The sequence below is a fragment of the Phaseolus vulgaris genome, chromosome 7 (assembly GCF_051622355.1).
Source record: "Phaseolus vulgaris cultivar YP4 chromosome 7, ASM5162235v1, whole genome shotgun sequence".
In the NCBI taxonomy this organism is placed as follows: Eukaryota; Viridiplantae; Streptophyta; class Magnoliopsida; order Fabales; family Fabaceae; genus Phaseolus; species Phaseolus vulgaris.
Genome location: NC_143504.1, coordinates 56,053,197 through 56,071,534, shown reverse-complemented (window position 1 = coordinate 56,071,534; position 18,338 = coordinate 56,053,197). Strand labels below are relative to the sequence as shown.

Below are 18,338 nucleotides of genomic sequence, written 5' to 3'. Positions count from 1 at the left end.
AATTATCATGAAACAAAGAATGAGGTTGCTCTGATACCATATTATGAAGTGGATTTTAAGTTTAACTCAATCCCATAAAACTGGCTTATGAGGTGAGATTTGCACCCACTTATATACAATGAAATGTCATAATCTCTAGTCGATGTGTGATCTCCATGATAGGTTATAAATGGATCTAATACCATATTAAGAAGTGAACTTTAAATCTAACTCAACCAGCTTATAAGGTGAAGTTTGACCAACTTATATACTAAGAAATGTCATTATTACTAGTTGATATGGAATCTCTAACATTTATAAAATAATGATATAGAGAATTATCTTGTATGGAGATTGACTAGGGATGGAGTTTTATATTCAAAATAAGTTTTTTCCTATGTTAGAAAAGTGCATTCATTGATATTTGATTTAGAGGGAACATATTCCTCTATCCTTTTTAGTATTTTTTTTTTATGGGATCTTATTCATAAAAAAAATGACTACAAATGAAAATCTTCATAAATATGGTTGCATTATTGTTTCAATGTGTAGTTTAGTAGAAGAAAATTGAACATCTTTGCGCTTATTCTTGAATTGTCAAATAGCTCAACTCTTATTTCCATGTCTCCAATGTATATCTCAATGTTGTATTGATTTATCAACCATTTCACACATGCTTTCAAAACATAGTAGGAAATTGCATGATGTTGCTTCCTTTGTAGTAGTTCATATTATCTAAGATTGAGTTATATGAGAAATAGTCAATGCATTGACAAGTAGTATTTCCAAAGATAATGTTTTAAATGATATTAATGAATTTTGTTATTGAAAAATTTCAATGTGTCAATTTATCTTATACATGCTCGTAAATATTGCAAGTTTTTGGTTTTGTTAAGTACAACACAAATTATGCAACTTATGGAGATCCCAATTTGTCTACTAATGATGGAAGTTTAAAGATAAAATTAGTTCTTTGACGGATGTTTTATTACTTTCTATTTTTTTAAATATATTGAAACAATTCATGAGAAGTTGGTATTCACGGAGAGTGACTCAAAATTTATTCTAATTTAAAAAAAAATCACATTATCTATTAACAATTACATGATGGATGTCTAAAATGTCTACATTTAGGAGAACATGTCTAACATACCTATGTCCCACTTTTTACCTTTATTGTTATATATTTCTTAGGTCAAATTATCACATTTAGCCGTTAATGGCGCCTCTAGTGGCATTGAAACTTTTATTACTTTGATAGAACTTTCAATTTTTCTAAAAATGCATGGTTGGATCTTTAATAGACTCATAATTATAAAGTTTTAGAATAACTTGATCCAACTAAAATAGAGTTTGGTAGCAATTCCACCTTTTTTTGTCACGTTTTTTTTAGGCCGAACCTGACTTGGTATGACTTGGGACCAACCCAACCCATCCTGACCTAAAGTTGGCTCGTCTCAGCCTTACATAGCCCGACTCAATGTGACTTGACTTTGACATGGTCTCACCCTTACCTAACTTGACATGAGTCTAACCTAACCCTGTCCATATTGACTTGGGTCCAACCTGACCTCTCTTAAGCCCGACTCAAACCAACCTTGCCTGAGTTAACCTAACTCGACTTGACCTAATGTGAGTCCAACCAGACTTGAATTGGGTCTGTGTCGGTCCAACCTAACTTGACTCAAATTGGACTTAACCTAACCTAACTTAATCAAATCAAACTCGGCCTAACCTGAATCTTGGTTGCCCTGTCCTAACAAGTATCCAACTCGACTCAATTTGACATTGACTCAACCTCGCCTAACTTGATCTAAGTCCAACCCAATAATATCTTCACTAAACCTAGGTTTGGATTTGGACTTAGTAAGTAAATGTTTTTCATGTGAGTAAACATTTGTTTACGTAATTTTTTTTTTCACTCCATTTTTAAAGAAGACCTTTTACTTTAAAAAGACACATGACATTTTTTGCGGCTATTTTGACTTTGTAGGCTTCTACTTATTGGCCTTTTGGTCTTACAATCGTTTTTGGCAGTAGCTCGTGTAAGTCAAGACCAAACCCTATATACTTGACCAAATTGACAACTCTACTTGTAAGCCTAGGCAAGTTTACACTTTGGAATAGAAGCATTTCGAAAGGTTTCAAAAAGTTTTCCAGATGAAGCATTTCAAAAGGTTTTAAATTTCACATTTTGGAAATCAACATTCCAAAATATATTTTAAATCATTTCACAAACATCAGTCCATAATTAATTTTTTTATCATACAATATTTCAGAATAGTTAAAAATCAATTATGAAATGTGCATTTCAGAAGTCTAAGTATAGTTTTGCAAAATGTTTATAGAATTTTGAATCCAAAAAGCATTCAATATATTGAGAAGTGACCAGAAATACAGTCACAGCATTTCACTTTGGTGTCAGTCCCATTACTGCACCAGAAGTCACATATATTCAAGGCTTTCAACATCTGTCAACAGCAGCTAAAACTCATTTTTTAGTGCTCTTTCACACAAACTCCCATTAAGAAGTTATATAAGTCTAATATAATGCGGTTATAGCAACCATGCCACCACTTTTTGGGATTGATAACTATGAATACAATTCAGCTATGAATCTCAGAAAGTATATTTATAGAAAAATCCAAGAAAGCTAATAATCCAGAATCTTCAATATTAAACCATCCATATAGAAAAATAGACAAAGCCAAAGTTGCTAAAAGAAACAAGTTGAAGAGTAACTGCATGCACAACTACCAAAGGTGGATGCAATCAATTATGCTTAGCCAAAGTACACTGAGATAAAAGCTAATTCAAATTTGCAATGATATCCAAATCACTGTGCTTCCTTTTTGAGTTTTTTTGTCAAAAAGCCAACGATTTGAGAAATCATGAGAACGAAACTTCATATCCTGCGCAGGAAATGATGAGGCCCGGAAGATGTTTCTTTGAACCCAAACTGTTCAGCAGAAATTCTGACATGTAACTCCCTTGATGCATTCTTTAGAAATACAAAGAAAAGGAAAGAAACAAACAGCAGTCAATACATTTGATATCTGATTGTGGAGTTTAGGTGTGTGATTTTCTTGCTCAGTGGGAAATGACTTTGAAGCTGGTACTAACCATATTTTTAATATTTGGTGGAACATGAATGGTGAATTTTGCATCGTCAATTTCAAATACCGACTGCAACATGAAGGAAGATATGAACTAGTACATCTATGGAACCATGGAGAATAGATAATGGAGCTTGAAATGGATTATTTGACCAAATATATAGTGACATGCATATCATATCATATCATATACTATAAATAAATTGTATAAAAGGAAGCAGAAGACATGGATGCATACCTGCAGAAGACATGGATGCATACCCACAGTTGAGAAAAGCTCAGCACGCTTTCCCAAACGAAAAGTAGGAAAATAAGTCCAAGACTTATAAAGTGATTCTAAAGACATTTTCCCCATAAGACAGAATTCTCCCACTGTCAAGCACAAAATGTAGAACAAATTCCATCATTCACTAAAAAATCATTTGGGAAAACTAATCTATAACTACCATTCATCAGCAAAATATTTTATAATAGCTTTATTGTGTATTTGAGTATCTTAGAATTTGAAGAGAATACAATGAATAAATTAGTTAACCAATTGAGAGATTATTCCCTGTGCTATTGTGTCCTGCTTACTGATCTTTTTCCTACACATGTTCTTATCAAATCCTCCAAGGAAGCGTTCATCAATTTGTTACCTTGTGATGCTAGATTACATTTTAATACCAATTAACACAAAGTTAAGTAGTCCAACAGATATATAAACGACACCATAGTAGTTAAGGTGGGCCAATAATAATATCTATTTCTAATATCATGCTAGAATTTACCTTGAAACTGAAAAGGGAACAAAATTTGAATATAGGATCCAATACTATGTTAGATTCTATCTTAAATCCACATGACATTAAGTGAAGTTGCCCAACAATTATATAAACTTCACCCCAATAATTGATGTATGTAATGTGGAAATTTTCAACAAATCATAGCTTCTCTCACCGCCAACAATCATCCCAATGATGAGTTAAGTTGGTTGTGACTCACCAACATTAAATTTATTCTAGGTTTATTGAGTTTCCAAGTTTATTTGCCGTTTGAAGCATATTTGGATAAGTTTTAGTTCTTGTTGAGTATAATCATTTGGCAGGAAATTGCCAACTAGCACTTCAAAACAATGATCATATTATCTTTATTTTATGTTTGAATATTTAAGAATTTAGGATATCTTATCTGATTTGTATAATATATTGTGGACTAAAGTGTTCATAAAATTGGGGAAGCAATCCTAGGAGGTACTTCCTACCTAATCATTGTGTTTCATAATTTAATACCTTGTTCAAGGTGTCAGGAGCATAGATAAATAATTTGCTACTCACCCTTGCAAACCACAAATTAGTGTTGGCATACCAATTCATGGTACTTTTGTGATTTGGTTTTCACAAATTCCCTATGAAATTGTAGACAAACCTAGTACACGCTTTGATGGTTTGAAATGTAAAAACCATGTCAATACTAGTGTTGGAGATTTCACATCGACTAGATATGAAAATATTTCATTATATATAAGTGGGTGCAAACCTCATCCCATGAGCCAGTTTTATGGGGTTGAGTTAGGCTTAAAGTCCACTTTGTAATATGGTATCAGAACCATTTAAAGCCTATCCTAGCGAGTGCTTGTTGGGCCTATCGGGCCGTTATCGGACCACTCATAATATGTTGTCCTATGCACGAGTTGTCACTCTCGGCGTGAAGGGGTGTGTTAGAGATCTCACATCGACTAGATATGAAAATATTCCATTATATATGTGAGTGCAAACCTTACTCCATAAGCCGGTTTTATGGGATTGAGCTAGGCTTAAAGTCCACTTTGTAATAACTAGTAAGTAACCTCTCAAAATATGAAGCAAGATTCACTTTGATGGTTTGAAATGTAGAAATCTTGTCAATACTAGTAACCTCTCAAAATACAAAACTAGTTTCACTATGTCACTATTGGTATCACAGCAAAACTTCATCAGGTTGCATGTTATGTACCAGAGAATATTGTCAATACTAGTGTTAGTGAAACCATAGCAGTACTTTACCTAATTATTAGTATATAAAATATGACCATGGTGTAGGCTCAAAAAAATTAGCAATTAAAGCACATCTCACATTCAGGAAAAGGCAGATGATTCAGATCCAGAGGCGACGAGTTTGAATTCACTCCTTGTGAGAAATATGAGTCTTCAACTGCATGTAAATAGTCATAATAAGGAACTTGGCAAAATTGTGGATACTTCCATCACAATTCAATCACATTAGCACAAACATATACCAGTGGGTGTGCTGACAAACAAGACATCAATTTTGCCAGATTTAGCTTCCTTTGCTAACTTATTGATTTCTGGGAGTTTAAACTCTGCTTTGACTTCAATACTCATATCAACTTCAGAGGACCTTCGGAAGATGAAAATCCGACCGAGTTGATAAACAATACGATCCTTTTTTGTTTTTGGAAAGTTAAAAAAAGGTATTATCATACAGTTTTACACTAAGAAGTAAGAAACTGGTTAGCATAAGGAAAAGCAATTGAATGAGATTTTAAGAAGCAATATTCCTACCATTGGAGCTCCACTCTTAGAAATCTGCCTACCAAGACAGATATACATAGGAAAGATATTTGTCCTATTAGTGATGTTCCTCATTACGGTAACTGTCATTTGTATTCTACATATGCAAATAAAACATCTCATTAGCATATACCAAAATCAATATTTATATTTAGTAAATTATATTCTGATAAAACAGAATGAAAAACAATGTCTCATTACTGTAGCATATCTGAAAGAGTAAAAGCAAACACCATAATAGAGCAACAAAAAGGAATTGCAAAGTTTGAACAAAAATAAGAAACATAATTTATCTTCATCATTTCAAACAGAAGAAGATTTTTTCTTCTCTTTAAACAATAAATAAGAAATCCATCAAGACAAAAGGAACATGATTACTACATATGCTCTTAAAACCATTTAGATACACTTAATGGAACAATTTGATTTAATACTCCTGAATGATCCTAATTCATTTTGGAATCGCATAAAATCTAAAGAACAAAGTGTAGGTTTTGAAACTTGATCTTTCAACTAAGTACACCTCTTCTTCGTATCAGAGACTTGAGTTGCCTCTAAATTTGTCATAATGGCAAGAAAACACATTTTTTTGGTTTCTCCACTCTCAAGTTTCACATGTGATAGTAAATATATGTCTATCTGAACCACAAAATATTCATTTCAACAGTCAACGCACAGAAACTTGACTAAAAAAATATTCTAATTAATTTAAAATTGAACATAGCATATATAAACTCATGGACATAAGGCATGTAACTGATGTAAATCTGTTAGAGAGCAATTTGGAGAACGAAATCTATATATGATAACTTTTACCTCTTCCTCTGCTTCTCCAGTATCTTGTAGCGCAAGCATCTCCGAAGGAATATTGGCTGCATAACAAAGACCAATTCTGTTAGTAATACAACATGCCATAAATAATAGTTTATCAGCAGCCCAATATCTTCATACATATTCTAGATCAAATGACAGAAACAACTCACACATATTCTAAATCAAATGATAGAAACAACGACAGAATATTATGACAATGGCAGATAATTTTAGCAAATAAGATAGAGTACATTTCCCATCATAGTACGTCACTGAATAATGTTGCAGAGTTCTACAGGCCTGCAATTAATAGAAAGACTCTTGTTGGCTGTGAGCTCCTCTTCTAGATGGCTTCTGCAGGGAAAAACATATATAATCACTGGTTATGTCACGAATGCTTATGTCAAACGTAAAATGTGAGCCTAGTCAGAAAGGAAAGATAGGAAGTTGCACCAGGAATGCTTATTCATACTTATTATTAGAGAAGTCTCGTATTCATATGAGATTTATCTGAAACTCTGAATCTTTAAAAATGTGATATTTTCTCTATTGACAAATGCAATTGATAATGATGCAAAAGTTTATAAAAACCTCAATTATTCAAATTTTGAAGACATGGTACTCATAAATGGATTAGACTCTGTAACTATGCCACAGCCTGAGTGTCAACAGGTGAAAAAAAAACACTCATAGCTTGTATAAAGTTGAAAACCACTGAGATTGCTGATATAACTAGTTATATCACAGCAAGTGAGATATACCAAGTGATGATAGCATAAAGGCAGTGATTGGAGTAAAAAGCATCATATAAAATTGTATAGGTGCATGCTTCTATACTCATTAATCTTTGAAATTGTTTTAAGCATACACAAGAAGATATCAAAGTATCAAAGTAACTCACATAAGCAGAAAATGTCAATCACAAGTCAAGGCCTAGTTTTCTCCCATTGTGGGAAACAAAACAAAACATCAATGGTTTCTCCAATTGTGGGAAACAAGACTGGTATATCTAGGTGAATGGAATAACAAAGTATCATACAAGCATCAATCACAAAGAAAGAATTAGAAAATAAAAAACATAAAAGGGATCAAAGCAGACAAAACCAACCAAATAGAGAATACCCTGAACAGAAAAATACAATCTTGACAGAAAAAAAGTAAATGGACAGGAGAAGAAAAAAACTGCAAGGTTCTCACTTTGAATGAACTAAAAGGGGTGAAAGAGATGGAGAAGAGAAGTAGGAGTGAATGTAAAAGAGAAGAGTGAGAGGGAAAGAATATAGAACCAAAGAAGAATGGTTCAAAAGTGAAGTGTGTGGAGTTTGTGATCATTCATTGATGTACTATAGTACCTCAGAATTGAACTCAAAATGAAACAGAGATTGAAAAACCAATGTTGCTGTCTCTCCCTCTTTGTGTCTTTCTTTCTCTTTGGTTAATATAAAACCAGAGTTGAAGTGAAAGTGTGAAATGCAAGCAAGTGAGGTAAGAAAGAAACGCAAAGTCAGGGAAACGCTTTTGACAATTAAATAAAATTTACAAAAATCATCAATGCAATAAATATAACATTAATAAGTTTATTAATTTAGAGTTTAATAATTACTTTAACTAACATTAATATACAATTAAATTTATCACATATAATAAATATATTAATATAAATTTTAATAGTTACTTGAATTAATATTAATATACGTCAGATGTAATAAATATATTAGTTTTAAATAATAAATATATTAGTTTAAATCTTAATAGTTACTTGATTTAACATTAATATACAATTATCTTGGTCCTTTGTTTATGTATTATTATAAGACACTGTCAAAGTTAACGTTATTAGTTTTAAAATAAATATAGTATATATTAAAACATAAATTAAAATATTTTTTAAATTTTGAGTATAAAAATACTCAAGAGAATTTGGAAAATTACTTAAGTTTTTTTAACAATTCTGTATAAGTGTACTCTTAACATAAAATTATATAATAAAAAATTAGTTACTTCAATTTATAATAATGTTATATTCTTTTTAATCTGAATTACACACAAAAAATTAATAAAAACCTAATAAATACTAAAAACAATATGATAATTTATATAACATTTTAATATATAATTGAAAAATATTAATAATAAGTAAAAATAAATTATTAAAGATAACTTACAAACTAAATAACACTACAAGAAAATTATTAAATAAAAATCAAATTTAAAGACAAAAAATAATTAGTCACTATATTGACTAAATTAAATAATATTTTAGAAACTACAAAATTATTTGTATCTATATTAATTTCTATGTAAGAATCCAGAAAATAACCTTAGAGTAGTAGTGATATATTTTAAATGATACCTGAATATTTTATTATTAAAATGAAAAGATCATATAAATACAAATTTCAATTGAGGTCTTGTTTTAAAATAACCATCATCTCTAGAAGTTTCATTTTCTTTTCCTCTGCCCTCTATCTAACCTCCTCGCTCATCAGTTTCAATTTTTCTCTTCTCTTTCAGTCAAATTTTGAACTTGTAGGTCTGTCTCGATTTAATTTTATGCATGTCACTCTTTTGGCTATAGGATTAGTCTTTGCTAGCTCAAAGTCTTAGTGATATAGTTAGATTTGTTATCAGGACTTTGTGGTGCAAGTTAAACTACTCTTAAAGCTTTTGGTAGGTTTGAAGCTATTAGTGAGCACCTACTCAAACTCAAGTAAGGGAAACGAGTTTAAATTTTCAATAGAACCTAATATCCTTCTTAATATATTGCATGATTCCTAAGATGCATTCCAATGATCTTAATGATGAGAGTTTACAAATTATTTTACTATGTTCACTACAAAGATAATGTTAAGACGAATCACTGTGAGGTAATTTAACTTATCAACTGCCTTTTTGTATTTCTTAAGATTTGAATAAAAAATTTCATGATCATATATAAGTTTGAGACATGCATCCTCACAAATTCACTCCCTCTCTTCCCCTCCCCTCCTCACAAATCTCCTCTCCGATGCAAACACAACATTAAAAGGTGTTTTTGTGAGTTAAGGGAGGAAGGAGTATATAAATTGTCATTGACTTCGATTATGTTAGATGTATCGAACCATCCTTATTGGTATTTGTGATAATTAAGGGTTGTAGTCATCGATTGAATTTTGAAAATTTCAATACAAATTCAAATATTTGGATAAAATTTTAAATCTAAAAATAATTTGGATTGTTATCAATCTAAATATTTGGATTGGATTTTAAATCCAAATTCATATTTAAAAAAAATAACATAATAATATGAAAGGAAAAGTTATATATTATATAAATATTAAGGAAATATAATAAAATTATAATTTAATAAAAAATAAATCATTAATAATAATAATAATTTATATTAAAAATAAAATTAAACAACACTAATTAATATTCATTTTTTATTAAATTGTTTTTATTTTAGTATTTTTAAGTATTAGATTTCAACAAATGTTTTCGTATAATATCCACAAACACCAAAAAACTTGGCCTAAACAAATGATAAGATTATTGCATGTTGCAACAATTGTTTCGTGAAAGAGGCACATGGTGGGTCAAGTCATGTTCAAATCATGACATTTGGATTGTTATGCGTTTAAGTAAAAAAAGTTATACCTTGAATTTTAGTTATAACTTTGATATAATGGTAAGTGCTTGATGAAACAAATATATGCATTCTTCAGTATTACATAGTGCATCTCAAAACTTATAAATGTTTATACTGTATTTATGCGGAAAAAAAATGTTCTTTCATTTAATCGCTAAGAGGATCTCTTAAAAACTTCATCATCAAAGACCTCTCAAATAGTGTATTAAAGCTTACATACACCAACAACTCCTCTCGAAAGATTGCTTGACACCTCCACATAGACTTACATGCATGACTTGGTAGTAGATTCACATTAGCTGAAATGGACATGTATATAATGGACATGTATACACATATTATATATATATCCATTGTACATCAAGAATTTCCACTAGTATGGAATTTCGATTACCAAAGATACAAAATACATATATAAAGACAAATTAAAACAAAAACTCTTTTGGATTAGTTTTGGCATATAGAAGTATCCTCGTTAGAATCATTTGTTAAGATATTTGTTCTCATGCAAACACCACAATCATTGGGTCTAACAACAGACAATGAAAGAGTAAGCTAATTATTCAAAAACAATAACTTACTAATGGTAGTCATTTACACATTCATATATAATCACATTATTCTCATCAACATTAATCAAATCATCCATACCATGTATAATGAAATCAAGGTATCTTTTCGAAAGGTAAGGTTGCTATTTCCAAACTCATAAATTAACACTTGTGGGTAACATTGTAGTCGACTACTATATTGGTATCTCCAACTATGACAACACTTTGAATACCCTACCCACATGGTGTAACTATTGACGTCTCTACCCGTCCTAGCATACCTCCCTGTAGCCGTAGGAAAAGCCTCAAACAATCTCTAAACCATAAACCTTATTCTACTTGAATGGTACTAGTGGAACCTATAATCTCACTAAATCTGCAATAGCATAGCCACCACACTCATGCTCTGTTTGCATCCGAGTGAACACTGTTCATTTGGATTGAAATGCACGAATTTCTTTTGTTTGTTTCCATTCAATTACACAAAATAGAGGGCGGTGATTTGCGGGAGAGAGATGAAAGCTATCTTCTCTGCCAAGCGAAGAAAGGCAAGAAAACCTTAAGAAAAATACATCACACCATTACAAAAGTCTAAATTACCCTTAATTTTTTAAATTTAAAATAGAAATAGTATATATTAAAAATTATAAATAATAACAGTAAATAAAATAATAATAATAAAAAATAAATATAAATAAATATAAATTAATACTTAATAATAATTAAAATAAAATTATTAAATAATAATATTAACAATAATAAAAATTAATTTTAATTTTGATTTGATTTTATGAAAATAATTTTTATATGTATTTATAAAATTTTAATTAACTAAAATTAGCATAAAAATATCTCATAGTTTTTTATTTAAATATTTTTTAAAGATAGGGTAAATTTGTAAACTTATATTTTACATATTTAAAAAAAATAAAAAATTTCTTACAACCATCATATCACTCACAAACTTCAATAAACTTTTCTCATAAATTCACTATAATATATCCTAATCCAAACAATCTCACTTTCTTTACACTTTCCTCTCAAATCACTACAAGTCCACTCCCCAATCCAAACACAACCTAAATGCAAGTTGTATATTCCCAAGTACCAAACGTATCACGTGCATATCTCAATGCTTATAAACATTATTTAATGGCTTAAGTCGACCTCACAGACATCAAAGTATGCATGTATCTCAAGATAATACACATCAATATCCATAACAAAACTATACTGTAATATTTTGATTTTATTATTAGTATAATTAATTTATGTAAATTAAATTAATTTTACACAATATTCTTTTAATAAATATATTTTTTATCTGACAACAAAATAATATTGAATAGACTAACATTTAGGGTGTGTTTGGATTAGAGGGTGTGGGGGAGTGGAAAGTTGAGGGTGGGTGGGAGTGGAAGTGTGAAGAAAGTTGAGGTTGTTTGGATTGGGGTATGTTAGAGTGGATGTGATAGTTGTAAGTGATGTGATAAAATTTATTGAAAATTGTGAGTGATGTGATAGTTGTAAGAATATTATAAATTAATTTGAATAGTAAAGTTTGTGAGATTACAATTTTACCCTTGTATATAAAAAAAGAATAAATAATGATTAATCCTATTTCATATTTTAGTTAATTATAATTTAAAATTAAAGTATAATTATATTATTTAACATTTTATTAATTAAGAATTATTTTTTATTTAAGTTAATTTATTTACATAATTTTAATATTATAAATGATTTTATAAATTATGTTATGTTATATATATACAAATATATATAAAATTAATTTTAATAATAATTTTCATTATTATGAATAGCAAAATGAATATATTTTAAAAAGAAAATAGAAATTTAGAATATAACATGAATATTAAGTAGGTGTCAAAATATATAATATAAAGTCATTACATGAAGAACATAATAATGTTAATTAGAAAAAGAAAAGACATTCTTAGTAATAACATTTGAATCCTTCTTGTGTGGACCTTCAAACGGTTTTCTAGAAGACATATCTTATTCCGTTGTATGATAATAATTTCATCTTTTTCATCGGCAACGTCTTCAATGCACCATTTGAAAAAATTACAGCCTAGAACCATGTCACTTCTAATCTGTTTTGAAGAAAACAATAAAATTGAACAATGAATAAGTTTAAAATAACATTCTTAAGTTTGTTTGAAACCTAATTGAATAAATTTTACCTTGTAGTTGGGACAACCCCAAAATTTTTTTCCAGCATTTTTTTGTGTTGTCGTTATTCTCAAAACAGCAAATTGTCCACAATATCCTTCTGGAATAACCAAAGGATCGCCTCGTACCAAAGCATCTTTCAATATCCTTGAATCGGAGGCAGTTCCTTCCCAACCGGCTAAGACATATGTGAACTTCAGGTCAAAGTCACAGGCTGCAAATATGTTTTGGGTTGGCCAATCTTTTCTCCCTCGAAAACGAGGCGCATCAGCACGTGCAACCTTAGCACGTACATGACTCCCATCTATGGCCCCTAAACAATCCTAATGTAAACAAAAATTCATAACTTTAATTAACCACAAACTAAAGAAGACATTACACATAATTTCAAGTAATGTTTTTATCAACAAACCTTAAAGTAGGGGAAAAATCGACTTTTGTTAAGGATGTGTGGTTCTACAACCGTTCCATTTGGTTAAATTAAGAATTCCCCCTCCAACCTTAAAATTGCACTCAAAACATTATGAAAGTGACGGGAAACTGTTTCTCCAGACCGATGAAAAAAGAATGACACACTTCGATTCTTCACATTATGCCCAATAATGTGCAAAAATTTCGCTACTTGTTCTTCCACGGTTGATCGATATGCATATTTAACAAGTCCAGTTCCCCGTATTCGTTCACATAATTTAATGAAAGCTTCCGGTCCCATGCGAATAATGTGACGAGATTGTTCAGTGTGAACCAAGTACTCCATCAATTCTTGTTTGCGACGCTCTTAGTTGAGACTCACTAATACAGTTGCTTGTAGTAGGCACCGTGCTTAACAATTTCAATCCAAAAGCAATCATACAAAGAATCATGACTGATGCACCTTCATTCTTTTTTTTATTTGTTCTTCGATTTGTGAAATTAAATTCATGTTCACCGCAACAAGATCGTCATAAATTGCAACTGTTTCCTCAAAATGTACCATCTCTGCCTCGTCATAATTTCTTTCCGAATTCATACCGAATGCGGTTACCGTATCGGTGTAAAAGTACACCAATACAATTATCCTAAAACGTGCTTTTAATTAATTTTAATAAAAAATTAATAAAAAGTACTATATCATTCAATAACATAATTTAATCAAACAACAAATAAATATAAACAAACTAAATAATTTATGTACAATATCAAAAAATATACTAACACTTGACTGTTTTTTTAAATTACTACAAATATTTTTTAATGTTTTTAATTATAACATTAATAAATTATGTTAAATCTACAAAAATGAAAACCCTATAAAAATAATTTTAAAATTTTTAATTTCATTATGTCTAAATTAAATTTTGTAAATCTTCTTTATGAATAATTCATTTTTAAATAAATAATAATTTTGTAAATTTATTATTAAAATATGAATTAAAAATACAACTTCTAAAATATCAATTATTTTAAAAAAAACCTACGAATTAAAAATTCCTATTTCAAATTGTAAAAATATTCATTGTACCTTAATAATTAATTTTATTCTTTAATCACTACAACATTATGTAAAAATATTATTTCTTATAAACAATTTAATTTTGAAACACTAATAACTATCTAAAATTATTATTAAAAATTCATATTTCTTATGTAATGTTTTTCTGACTTTTTAAATTACTATAACATTTTTTTTATAACATTTAATTCTAACACCAATAATTAATGTGAAATACAAATTAAAACAAAGTTAAAATCATATTTTTACTCAACACTTTTACTGTTTTTTTAAATTACTACAACATTTTTTTATTTATTTAATTATAATATTAATAAATTATGTTAAATCTAAAAAATGAAAACCCTATAAAAATATTTTTAAAATTTTGAATTTTATTCTGTTTAAATTAAATTTTGTAAATCTTCTTTATGAACCATTCATTTTTAAATAAATAATAACTTTGTAAATTTATTATTAAAATATGAATTTAAAATACAACTTCTAAAATATCAATTACTTTTTAAAAAACCTACGAATTACAAATTCCTATTTCAAATTGTAAAAATATTCATTATACCTTAATCATTAATTTTATTCTTTAATCACTACAACAACATTCTGTAAAAATATTATTTCTTATAAACAAATTAATTTTGAAACACTAATAACCATCTAAAATTATTATTAAAAATTCATATTTCTTATGTAATGTTTTTCTGACTTTTTAAATTACTATAACATTTTTTTTATAACATTTAATTCTAACACCAATAATTAATGTGAAATACAAATTAAAACAAATTAAGTCAAAATCATATTTTTACTTAATACTTTGACTGTTTTTTTTAATTACTACAACATTTTTATTTATTTATTTAATTATAACATTAATATGTTAAATCTACAAAAATGAAAACCCTAGAAAAATATTTTTAAAATTTTGAATTTTATTCTGTTTAAATTAAATTTTTTAAATCTTTTTTATAAACAATTCATTTTTAAATAAATAATAAATTTGTACATTTATTAGTAAAATATGAATTAAAAATACAACTTCTAAAAATATCAATTACTTTTTAAAAAACCCACTAATTACAAATTCCTATTTCAAATTGTAAAAATATTCATTTTAAAAACATTAATTTTATTCTTATAAACAATTAAATCTTATAACAAAAATAACTAAAACAATTTTTTTAATACTTTTAATGATAATATTAATAATTTTTGTCCAATCATTTTAAATAAATAAACCTATTCTCTTATAAACAATATTTAACTAAATTTTTGTTTCCATTCTAGAAATCATTCATTTCATACAAATAAATATTTTTTTAAAATCTTACAAAAATTATAACTATCTACAAAAATTAAAACAATAAATCAAATAATAACATTAATTTACTAACTCCTTACCATAATTAACTAAACTAAATTCTAAAGAAATTATATTACAAAATCATAATCATCCAAACATAAATATAAAAAAAAAATAAAAAACAACTTTACATAAAAAAAATTAAAAACCTAAAGATAAGCAAGAACACCACAATTTAGGATGACTGATAGGATGAAGAACAGTGCTTGAAAATCACATAAAAAAAATTAAGAAACACAAAATTCCAAAAAAATTTAGAACATAATCGATTATGCTCTCAGTTATACACAGAGGATAATCGATTATCCATGGATAATCGATTATGTAGGTAGGCAAAAATACAGCATAATCGATTATGGCACTCAATAATCGATTATGGCCCTTTTTCAACACTCCAGATAATCGATTACCAACTTTGAAAAATCGATTATCTGCACCATAATCGATTATCTGACTGATTCTAATTGAGGCATAATCGATTATGCACCATTCCAAAAAAAGCTCTCACCTCAGACGAACCCAGATGAATCACACAGATCAACCCCAGGACGTGAGATGAACAAGGTATCCTAACACAAACTATGATGGCTTATAGGAATCTCTCCAACCACACTACAATACACTCTCTGATGGCTCGGTTTCTTTGGTTTTTTGTGAATGGAGAAACCACCTTCGTGCTCTTAATATAGCCAGCTTCACGCCCACCTACCTCACCCACTGCATTCACTCTCCTTTCACAGTTTCACACAGAGTCAAACGATTCCTGAGCCAAGTCAGGAATCTCATGGCTTCATGTGGCATGCATGCAGAGCCACTGTTGCTCTTGACTCCAGTGAAAGTAAGGGCAACTTTGTAACTTCCTTCGGATGACTTGGCACTCCCACTCAACAGTGCAACTTTCTCTTCATCTTTGCGCAAAACGAGAATTCACTCAACTTGATCTTTCCTTCCACACTCACCTGCAAGCATGCATGGATCCAAACGGGTGCTGTTGTGACTTCCGTCGTCGACAACAGTGACACCCCTGGATCCAAACGAAGCCTAAAGGAAAATAATGAAATTTTACAAACAACTTATACTTATTTTTTAAAATTGTAACTTTTAAATTAGAAATCCTTTCAAATTAAAAATAAAGTTGAACCAAAACGTAGAATTCAAGAACATAAACGAGTCTGCTAAGATAAGAAGTTTATTGAAATGTGATAAGCTATATATTCATTAATGTGAATTAAAAATGATAAAATTACAAATGAATTTTATAAAATAAAAATAAATTTTATAAATTTTGTAACTTTTAATAAATTTCTGTTAATTCTTTATTTTTTCCATCAATAATATAGATCGTGCTAATAACTTTTTTTTTTTCTTTCTAGTTACGAATCAAAATATTTTTTAAAAGTTTTTATATCTGTTCCCAAATTTTACTTTAATTAATAATTTTTCCCTATTACTCTATGCCTAGGATTGTTCACTTGCTCCCTGCTTTCAAATGTTTTATCTTCTTAATTTTAGTATTAATTAATTAATTAACTAGTGTTACCGTTGATGGTCTGTTACATTGAGTGTTTAACTCATCATAAGTTTCATCTTCTTAATTGGTTATTAATTAATTAATACGATAAATATTTCTTATCAATAATATTTTTAGTTTTTTTATAAATAAATTGCGAATAAACTTGAAATACTATAACACGCAAATAGGCATAAGAGAAATCACGTCTTTAGTTGTTTTTTTTTACTAAATAAGCAAAGTTAAATATATTTTACTTTGTTGATAATTTACTTATTTTTAACAAATTGTTTTTATGCTTACTAGCGGAACAAGTGCAATTACGTCGGTGTATCCATATTTTTTTTCTTTTACTCATATTTTGCAATGATAATAATTTAACATACATACAAAGATAAATTTGGATGAGTTGAAATTGAAAAACAAAAAGTAACATTAAAAAAAATGATGAGTTGATTAAGCAATATCTTTTTTCTTTTTCTCTGGTTTTGGGATCGAAAAGTGTGATGATATTCACTTCAAGGTTAAGATTGACTTGATGGTAGATACAAAATAATAATGATCTTACTAGAGAATATAATTGCTTGAAATGTAGTGAAGAAAAAATAGAAGTTATTTTATTTGATATGTGAGATTTGGTGTGAGAACGAGTGATAATATATTATCTCTTTCTTCCTGTTGTTGCCTTGAAATAAATATTTAGAGAAAGAGGGAAGAAGATAATTTGTGTATAAAAACTGAACATTAATATTAATTTTAAAAATTAAACAATAATTTTATTTTTTAAGTAATTCATAGAAATGACAAAATATTTCATTATACTAATAAAATGAGATATATTAAATAATGATAGAATTAGAAAATGTTTTTGTAAAAAAAAACAATTATAATGGAAAATCCCCATTAAATATAGGTATAGATAATTTTTTATTTATTTTATTTTTGGTTCTTAAAATAACTTGAAAATACTATTTCATTTATTCTTTTTGGGAAAAATAATGTAAATTTTTTTAGGGAAAAAGATTAAAATAAAATAAAATTATCAGAGATCAATTGATAACAACATCTACTAATCTACCATTGATCTAATCTAACACATATTTAACTTTACTAAACTTGTTAGACTATTTTTTTTTTTTAC

The 18,338-nt window shown here is 28.4% G+C and overlaps 1 protein-coding gene across 1 annotated transcript; it reads right to left on the bottom strand.

The window, feature by feature from the left end:
- Nucleotides 1–2,751: 2,751 nt before the first annotated feature.
- On the bottom strand, nucleotides 2,752–7,946 carry LOC137828347 (polycomb group protein EMBRYONIC FLOWER 2). The gene is made up of 9 exons (XM_068634871.2): nucleotides 7,813–7,946; nucleotides 6,712–6,814; nucleotides 6,464–6,519; nucleotides 5,639–5,744; nucleotides 5,353–5,518; nucleotides 5,190–5,267; nucleotides 3,334–3,467; nucleotides 3,103–3,165; nucleotides 2,752–2,980 (listed from the first exon to the last, which is right to left on the bottom strand). The coding sequence occupies exons 2-9, from the start codon at nucleotides 6,721–6,723 to the stop codon at nucleotides 2,885–2,887; spliced, it is 711 nt and encodes a 236-aa protein (XP_068490972.1). The 5' UTR covers nucleotides 6,724–6,814; nucleotides 7,813–7,946; the 3' UTR covers nucleotides 2,752–2,884.
- Between the last annotated feature and the right edge of the window lie 10,392 nt (nucleotides 7,947–18,338).

Excerpts from the sequence above, each read along its gene's own strand:
- LOC137828347 (XM_068634871.2), bottom strand. Across the intron at positions 3,468-5,189 it reads TCATCTGCCTTTTCCTGAAT|TGGGAGAATTCTGTCTTATG; the intron begins GTGAGATGTGCT and ends TGTGCTTGACAG. Across the intron at positions 2,981-3,102 it reads CACCAAATATTAAAAATATG|AATGCATCAAGGGAGTTACA; the intron begins GTTAGTACCAGC and ends GTATTTCTAAAG.